At 33.4% G+C, this 10,516-nt stretch overlaps 1 protein-coding gene across 6 annotated transcripts in view; it reads right to left on the reverse strand.

The window, feature by feature from the left end:
* Nucleotides 1-10,516, reverse strand: part of LOC106462829 (stress-activated protein kinase JNK-like) — a 68,856-nt gene that overhangs the window by 26,013 nt on the left and 32,327 nt on the right. For all 6 annotated transcript variants that reach the window (XM_022390201.1, XM_022390198.1, XM_013922790.2 and 3 more), the window contains one exon: nt 7,117-7,246. In XM_022390201.1, coding sequence (XP_022245909.1) covers nt 7,117-7,246 — 130 coding nt within the window. The remainder of the gene's footprint in view (nt 1-7,116; nt 7,247-10,516) is intronic.

Consider the following 10,516-nt stretch of genomic DNA (forward strand, 5'->3'; position numbering starts at 1 on the left):
CATAACTTGTTGAAAGTTGAAGTGCTATTCAAATATATTTGTATTTAAAATCCATAATGAACTATTGTTCAAAATGTGCAAAAAATAAACACCTGAAGTCTATGATTTTGTTTCTTTATATTTGCTAGGTATAAAAGTAGTATAATATTTCTGTATAGAAAAAGAAAAAAGACATTTTGTTTTGAAATATATAAATCCACTTTACACAGTTTTTGTCAGCAAAATACTTTTCATTTCAAAAGACATCTGTTTATAAGAAAAAGGAAATAGTTTGAATATGAAATATAATTTACAAAAAAAGCAAAATATATGTATGTACATATAATTCTGAACTTTGTAAACAATCAGTAAACTTTGTTTGTATTCTCCTCTCTACTTTATAAATATATGCCCTTAATATTGTTGTAAGCTATATTTTCAATGTTGTAATCTGTTTGCTGTCTAGAGGGCATATGACATAAAGATCAAGTGAGTTTATAAAAGTAATCATAGAATACTTAAAATGTTTGTGAATATCAGTGATTGAGAAAATTTACAAAGTGTCTAGAGACATGGCTACATTATAAGTACATGTATCAGTGAAGCACTGAGTCAGTTTTCATTTGATAGAGTGCTAGTCATTCAGTTAATAAGTGAAGTATTTGAACCATTGTTTGTTATTGCATATATTCAATTACTAAACTGATTAGTCATGAAATTGTAAACTTAAGTTTATTTGTACATTAGCCATAGTACCATTAGTGAGTAATTTCTGTTGAAAATAAAAATGTTATTTGTAAACTAGATTCTACAAATGTGTTCAAGGGATAGTATCCTGTAGCCAAAGTTAAGGAGTAGCAAGTTAACTTATCATTAAGTGGACTATACTTGGCCTTGTTTCTCATACAATGAAAACACATGTTAAAACATTGGAGCAAAAAGTGGGATTATTTTGGTAAAACAAAATATAACTTGACTCAATTTCAAAATGACAATCCGATCCAGAAGTAAGGTCCAAGTTCTGCTAGAAATGCTGAAAGAACAAGAAAGAAAACTAAAAGAAGGAGACAATATTTGAAGAAAAATTAAGGACAAAAAAATATGACTCAGGACAAAATCCACAAAGCTATTGGAGACAAGCAGATGGATTACAACAAGTTTGAAGAAATGTAAAAGGACAAAAAATTACAGGAAGGCTGTAATGAAAAAATTGAAGAAGTATAAAAAAGGTCAGTAACAGAACAAAGTCACTGGAAAACTTTTATCTGTTATTTTCACTAATGCATCTCTGTATGGGTTTGGTGAATTTGACTGAACTGACTTCGTAACCACCATAAAAACTAGGAAAGCACAAACCACCTACACCTTTTTTATGCATCTGCCCAAGAGTTCCAATCCAAAACATTATTTACTATTAAATATAGAATAGGAAAACATATTTGGTCTTCACTCATCAGTTACTGCAGAATACTCCTGAACTACTCTAGCCATGTCACTACCAAATCTACTTCACCAAATTAAAAAAAACCAATAGACTATGATGAACATGTACCATGAGACACACATCAGGCTCAGTTTTAAATAATTTCTAAAACGAAGAAATGGAATAGTGAACAATAAGCTATTCATCTTGCTGAAAACTTAAAACAACCAACTTTAACTTCATTAAGTAACCTTCCAGCTGAGAGCTGTAACAACTATCAAGCATTGGTGGTTGTCCTATGCAACATTTTCGATGTGATGCACAAGAAAAATGCACCATAAAAACTAGGAAATAGATATAAATTATGTTTTTTTGTTCTAGAATGGTTATAAATTATAACACGAAACCATAAATGTTTAGTCTAAATAGCTTAAATCCCATCAAATTATACATCTACAAATATATAAGTTATTATTATTTTATTGACTAACATTACAGAAGTTGTAATGACACAGAGCATGTGCACTTGTATTAGTGTATCTAATAGTATAAAACTGGCCTTTACAAAGTCACCTGTCTTGGCTTTGTTCTAGTGGACCAATATTTTGTAAAATATAGTCACATTTATTACTATCTACAAATACGTGCTTAAATTTTAGTCATTTTTCTAAGCTGTATTTGGGTCTAAAAATATTGTTTTTCAAACAACATTTTCACTTATCCCTTTCTTCCGAGATTTAATCAAAAAAAAACTTTCCATCTTCAAGAGCCTGAAAAACCACATGAGGAAATATTTCCAAAAATAGAAAAAGTGGATGGGGCCACTATATTTGATCTGCTAAATATAGTGATATTTCAGCAAATAGAAAATATAGGAGGTTTTATTCTATATTCTAGCTTGTCAATATCAGTAATTTGAACTTTTTAATTTGTAAAAAAACTATAGACTTTGTATTTGGACATCACAAACATCTAATTTGAACTAAAGCTGCATTCAACACACCACGTGACACACAAAAATCAATAATCAGGAATTTGTTTTTATATTTACTTTTAAATTAAGAAATTAACTAATTTATAATACTACAGCCTCAATTATAATCTGCAATTTGATACCAAACGTATTGAGATACATTCATAAAATAGTAGTTCAATAAAATGTTGAATGTAAGTCTACAAATGTGATGACATGCCCTTTGACCATAGGAAGACCTATAGTGATAGGGAGCTGTGCAGTTGTCAGTGGAACTTGAATCCATTATAGTTGCAGATAACCTACTAAAGACACTACCTAGAAGTTATGGGAATATAAGATCCTTTAGAATTGAAATGCCAACCCCCTATCAATAGCCTAGAAGAACTGAAAGAATTAATCAGATAGTTAATTACACAGAAAAGAGGAAATAAACCACAAGAAAACAGGTATTTCAAGTGTAACTTGAAAAAACATATTGTGAGGATGTGTAGATTAAAGTCTGTTTGAAATAAGAACTCCTCTAAGAGAATATTATAAAGGGGAGCTGTTATAATTGTAAAAATTTGGCCATTACAGCCGAGATTGCAAGAAATCAACAGTTGTTATGAAACCAAGGAAACAATACCTTGAGGATGTTTTTGAGCTCAACCAGGTCAAAGAAACAACAAAGAGCTAACCAGACATCAAAAAGGCAGGAACTATTTGGATTTATGGGGAAAGTTCTGCTGAAAATACTTAAACCTCATGCGGAATAAATTCAATATTTGAGAAAAATCATCCACAAGTTTATAGGTTTATTGATGAAAAACCTTTCAGTATGTAGATTGACACTGGTTCTACAGCTGTAATTGTTCGAACCTATTTGATAGTGAAAGATGGAAAATTGCCTCCAGAAATAAGAGTAGAAGAGGGATGAATGCAAACAGCAGGTAGACATAAAGTTCTAGCAAAAGGAGAAGTTGAAAGTTACTCTTACTGTAGGATGCTTTATTACACCTCATGATGTGTGAGTAACTGAGATCAAAGAAGAGTGCATACTGAGAATTGACTTCATGCAGACACATGAATACAAAGTTAGACTAGTTTCAGATAGCTTTGCAGTCTATGACCAGCAAATCCCAGTGCACTACATGAAAATTATTACCCCAGAGGTTGGACTTCTCATACGAACAATGACAGTAACCACTGAAATACTCCCACCACAACTTGTTAAAAATAAATTTACATCTAGTGATGGCCCATAATAGAACCAAGCACTCTAACATGTTCTAATGTTTGGTAGAACTCTCATGGATCTGAAGAATAAAGATGTCATCATTACAGTCATGAACACAACTAATCATAAAATTCAAATCAACTCTGAGTGAGATAATAAAAATTATAAAGCTATACAGGTAATATTTTCACAAAAAAGAACATCAAAAGTAGTCACCTTTGAGGAAAGATGTAGAAAGTCTGATGTCCAATCTTTACATAAGAACAGCATAGCACCTCACTTATAAGAGCTGTATAACCAGAGTTGTGGAGGTCTTACAGCTGATCAGTGCTAGAGATTACGTAACTTGGTCACAGAATATCAGGATATCTTCACCAATGGAGGTTGAACAAATAAAAAATGTCAAACTGATACTGGAGATACAGCCCCAATATGTTAGTTAGCCAGATGACTCCCATATGTAAAACAGGCCGAGACTTTCAAAGAGATAGAAGCCATGAAAGAACAAGGAGTGACAGAACCAAATACTAGTCCTTACACATCAACTGTTGCACTTCTGAGAGAGAAGGATGGATCCACAATATTCTGTGTGGACTACTGTAAGATGAATGAAATCACAAAGAAGGATGCATACCCACTTCCAATAACTGACTCACGTTTCTGGATTAAGATAGTTTTGAACATTGGATCTTAAGAGTGCATATTGGCTACAAAACAAGTAGTAGAGAGAAGACAGCCTTTATTGCAGGAAATGGATTGTAGCAATTTGTGCTTCCATTTGGATTATATAACACACTTGTTCAATTTTAATGTTTAATGGAGAGTGTTCTGACTGTGATACCCTAGTCATCTACTTGATTGACATAATTACACATTGCAGTACTTTTGATAATGCCTATGATGGGCTAGGGAACATGCTAGATTAGTTGAGGATAGAAAACCTTAAGATGAATCCTAAAAAGTATAAGTTGTTCCATCAACATGTGACTTTCCTGGGATACATAGCCAGCAATGAGTGAGTGTCTATAGATCTAATGAAGACTAATTCTGTCCAGTATTGGCCAACACCAAAGAACCTGCATTACATAAGAGGCTTTCTGGGACAGTGCTCTTACTATCATCATTTTGTAAAATCATCCTCTGATACAGCTCGTCCTCTACACAAATTACTTGATAAGCCAAATACACTTTGTTGGATTGCTGACTGTGAAAAAACATTCAACAACTGACAAAGGAATTGACCACTACTCCTGTATTAGCATAACCAACTCTGGAAGATCCACTCATTCTATATATATATATAGATGCCAGCATTTTTACATTGGAAGCAGTTTTGTCACAAGCACAACACTGAAAAGAACATGTGATTGTCTACTATAGCAAGGCAATGAATGATGCAGGGAGGGGTATTGAACAGACTGAAAAAAGCTACTAAGTGCTATTTGAGCTCTAAGTCATTTCCATCATCACCTATATAGGTATATGTTTACAATTTTGTCAGATCATGTACCAATGAAATGGCTGCTGAATTTTTGCAATCCAGGAGACCAGATAGCAACATGATTCCAACAACACCAGCAGTAAAACTTTAACATCATGCATTCCATTTGATGGAACCATGGAAATGCTGATGCATTATTCCAAAGACAATGTGTTACTGAAGAATGTGAAAAGAGGGAAACACGTGATGGTAAATACTACCAACCTAAAGAACAGCAGAGTATAGTCCAAGTTGTGACATCCATAAGTGCTTATGAAGAACTAATATGGTCCAACACTTAAATGAAAGATGCTCAAGCTATGAGTTTGAAACCAACTATTCAGTGGATAAAGAATGGAACAGAAAGACCCTCATGGAAAACAGTTGCTCCATACAATCTGAAAACAAAGATGTACTGGGTACAATGAGATTCATTATGCTTATAAGAGAGTATGTTATGCCAGAAATGAGAAGATACTAGTGGAAACTACAGTTACTATTTCCACAGTCTCTACATTCTGAAGCACTCTGTTATCTCTACAACTTCCCAAAAGCTGGACATTTAGGGGTTAAAAGTAAAATGGAGCAAGTCAGAGAACACTTGTATTAAATTGGGTGCTAGGGTCTGTTGAAAATTGGTGTAAAACATGTGAATTATGCTGTGAGCAAAAAGGTTCAAGAATGAAACGGTATGGGCAGCTACACCAGTACTGTGTAAGAGCACCACTTGAGAGATTTGCTGTCAATGTGCTTGGTCCTCTGCCACAGAGTAACAGTGAGAATAAATCCATCAGGGTTGTGATGAATAACTTCATAAAATGGCCAGAAGTATATGCTGTTCCTAACCAGGAAGCAGAACTTTTACAAGGAAACTCCTCAATGAATTTGTTTCAAGAACTTGCATGCCTGTTGAATTTCACTCAAATCAGGGATGGAAATTTGAATCAGCCTCTTTTGCTGAAATGGGTCAGATCCTTGGGATCACAAAGACCAAGATATCAGCTTTTCATCCTTCTTCTTATGGCATGATGGAGAGATACAACTGCACACTGTTAAATCAAGTAGCCATTTATGTGGATTAACATTAGAAAACATGGAATCAAGATGTTTCACTGTTAATGATGAATTACTGTACAATCATTACTTATATATGAGAAAGAATTTTGGGCTATTGTATCTTCTGTATCTCAACTAGAAAATAATCACTAAAAATTCTTACAAAGAATATGTGGAGGGAATAAAGAATACCATTGAGGGCATATATGGCTAACCAGGAAAGACTTAAATCAGCTAGTGGTAAAATGAAAATTTGCTATGATGTTAATGCTGATATGAATGGGTTTCATTTAAGTGACATGGTATAGCTGTATTATCTCCCCCACAAGAAAGGACAAACTCTAACAGTAAGCAGGTGTTGAGAATGGTCATATGTTATAATAAAAAAAATCAATAATACAGTTTTCAGAATCAAAACAGACAAACAAACCAAGCCAAAGGTCTTTGGAAGTATGTCCGTGAGAGATCAGCCAACTGGATATCTCTAGAGAAGTATTTGTCAGCAGAAACTCAACCTGATGAGAAGCCCAGAGTTCATATTGAGGGTACTTCCAGAGGATTAACAAGGATAGAGCCACCAGTAGATAAAATCGATCACATGCTCGGGGAGAAATCCTCCAGTGACAGTATAGTAAATGATGACATGAGACAAGAGGCCATCTCATCTGTGTACCATAACCCCCAGAAAAGAAACCACCAAAAAGACTTGGTTAATGGACAGTTTAGTGTAATTTTATTTTTAATTTTTAGTGTATGTTAGTTGTAATACCATTAGCAAGTAAACTGCTGTTGAAAGTGAAAACATTATTTGTGATCTAGGACTTACAACTGTGTACAAGGGATAGTAGTCTGTAACCAAAGTTAAGGAAAAAATAAACTAATTTGTTATCTTTAAGTGGACTGTACTTAGCCTTATTTTCATCAAATAATTAAAACAAAAAACACAGCAAAAGCTAAATACACTTAGTATAAGATCCTGTACTTACATTTTTGTGATTCACAAGTTTCATCAATTTAAACTCCCTATAAGCCCTTTTGGCATGAGTAACATTCTGGAAAGGTCTGCTGAGTTTTTTTATAGCTACTTGCTTTTCTGTTATTTTGTCAAGAGCAGAACTAGAAAAAAAATACACAAGTTTTCTCAGTGTGTGTCCAGTTAATTCCAGCATTCATTTTAATGAATAAATATTGAAAAGAACACAAGCAACAGACTGCAAACAAAATGACTTAACAATAAACACACATACATACATATAGTAAAAAAAACAAAAATATTTTTCACACCAAGGCATTTAATGACACAAACCTTAAAGGTGAAGTTTATGCTTTTTCATATGATTACAGACCTTGAGTTTGGAAACTGAAATGACATAATTCAGATGTTGTACAAGTTATACTTCCTCCCTTTTCATATAAAAAGGCTTTTGCACATAAGAATTTATTGCACAAAATTATAGACATAGTTCTCACTAATTTTGAACAGACAGATTACAGGGAAGATGGCTATTAAACAGCACCCACTGCCAACTTTTAGGCTACTCTTTCTGACTGAATAGTTGGATTTTACCATCACCTATTTTATGCACCCAAGGCCCCAAAATCTGGAGCTCATTTTAGTGAATCTTAAGATTCACAGTCCGAGCATTGTAACCACAAGGCCATGCCTGGCCCTATGATGACAATCATTTATACATCTTGTAACCAGACAGGTTTAAATATTTAAAAGATTAATTATCGTAATGAAATTGTTTGTCTCTTGAATTTTCAAGTAAAGTTACTCCAGGGCTATATTTGCTAGCTGTCTCTAATTTTGAAGAGATTTGATAGAAGAAGGCAGCCAATCAACATCATCCACCACCAACTCTTGGTCTTTACTTTCCTAAAAAATAATGGGATTGACCATCAACTTATAACAACTCCATGGCTAAAAGAGTGAGCACGTTTGTCGATGGTTTTTGATCCTGTGATTCACCTTTGTGAGTCGAACATGGGAACATATTTATTCTCAAGCAAAAGACAGTTATTTTGAAGATGACACATTTGCTATTTATGTAATGGTTTACTAGAATTTATAGATCTTAGTAAAACAATAAGTTTCATCGTTTCACTTACACCATGGATACCATATGTAATTTAATTGAGAAGCTAGTATCTACAGCTTATTTTCACAACAAGTAAGGCCAGATAGATAAAACAAGACAAAAAGTTTATTATATAGGCCCAGAACTAGAAATTACCACAACCTTAAAATATTTTCAAGTGTGATTGAAGCACCACTTATTATCAATATTTGATCGGCCACTAATTGTTTTGTTTTGAATTTTTCACAAAGCTACATAAGGGACTAGCATTCCATAGTTTAGCAGTGAAAGACTAAGAGTGAAGGTAGCTAGTCATCACCACCCACCACCAACTCTTTTACCAACAAAAAGTGGGATTGACCATCACATTATAATGTCCCCACAGCTGAAAGAGCAGGCATGTTTGGTTGGACAGGGATTTGAACCCACTACCCTCAGATTGCGAGTCAAGTGCCCTAGCCACCTGGATATGCCGGGCCTCGAGAGAATAAATACGGTTAGAATATTGAAATAAAAGTTATCAAATCATTACAATAAAACTGTTAAATTATTGCATTAATGTGGTCAAAGTATCACAATAAAACTGTTAAATTGTTACTTTAAAAAGTTTAATCGTTTAAAGCTTTAAAACGTTAAATGATTTAATCATTATAATGAAAATAGTCAAATAATTACAAAGCAACAGTAAAATCATCAAATATAACAGTTAACTTGTTACAGCAAAAACCGATAATTAACAGCACTAACAACAGTTCATTAGAAAATAATTAAACTATTATAATAATCACTAATAATTTATTGCATAAAAATGACTGATTCATAAGAACAAAGCGGGTAAGCTAAGAGAGAAAGAATATTTGTAGGAATGTCAAAAAGAATAAATGTTATTGCAACTAGTGTGAGAATTATTGTGTTGAAAGTCAACTGGTTTCAAGTGAGGACTTGTTTGTTTGAAGTTAAGCACAAAGCTACACAATGGGCTGTCTGTGCTCTGTGTGAGAAGGGATTCAAACCCATGACCCTCAGATTGCAAGTTAAGTGCCCTAACCACTGAATATGATATCTATGTGACAACAATTTTCATCTGGTGTCACCCAACAGTGAGGTGGACATTGCTTTAAGTTTAAGTCTATAAATATATATATAAACACACATTATTTACTTTTTTGTGCAATACATCTATCAGGTTCATCAAAAATATGGGAAAAAACTCTTTTGTTTATGGTTTCTCAAAATACCTGAGGGGATTATTTTTTAAATGTGGCTTAAGCAAAGGACACATTCAAACAGTAATAAAACCCCTAAATGTGTACAATTTTCTCGTTACTTCTGATCTACAAAGATCATCAAATCCGTGTGAAAATCAAACTATTGAATATTCAATACTAAAAGTTGTTCTTGATCTTTGTTAGAACAACAAAGTATAACACAATATAAATATTCAGGACTGGTAACACTAAAAATAAAATACAGTATAAAGGTAAACTTTTGCTTAAAATTTATAGCGTTTAAACGTCTGTTAGCCAGGAAAAAAATTCCGTCAACACAAGTAACGTTGGTTTAAACATTATATTTAGTGTATCATCAGCACTGTGATACTGCATTTTTGGATGGTTTGAATACAAAGTTAAAATATTACCGAGTTCAAAACTATATATCGCATTATATCTATCAGACATAACAATAACATCAATTTAGATTATTGTCCGCTACAGTTTAGTAGTTGTAAAAAAATTACATTCGTGTTTAAATGCTTATTCTCAGGCATTTGTATTATTTTTCCCAACTAAGTGTTATTTTCATATCCCAGTTCTGTTAAGAGCTCTTAAGTGGATCATAGATCCAAATTAATTCTTTAGCAATAGAAATATGATATATTAACGATTCTAAGATTGCTGTTTATGGCAAAACTACTAAGGCTATGTGCCACGGTCCTAAATTTTGATTTGCCAACTACAGGGGTGGCAACTGGCCAGCGTCACCCACCGTTAACTCTTATATTATTCTTTATGAACAAATAGTGGGATTAGCCGTAACATTATAACGCTGCCATGATTGAAAGGGCGAGCATGTTCGGTGCTGAGTAGAGATTCTAACTGTATTTAGATGAATACAAGAACCTGACTTTGTAGGATGAAATTTATAGCAGTAAACTAAAGTGTAGCTTACACTCCTTAAATAATGCTGCGAATAAAAGTAAGCTACTTACTAGATGACGAGGAACCCACTTTGAGACTAATAATGCTTGGAGACGGCTTGAATGAGTAATGAAGAAAAACTTTAATATAAGTTTAACATAACAGCA

This window comes from Limulus polyphemus, unplaced genomic scaffold (assembly GCF_000517525.1).
Source record: "Limulus polyphemus unplaced genomic scaffold, Limulus_polyphemus-2.1.2 Scaffold1260, whole genome shotgun sequence".
Taxonomy (NCBI): Eukaryota; Metazoa; Arthropoda; class Merostomata; order Xiphosura; family Limulidae; genus Limulus; species Limulus polyphemus.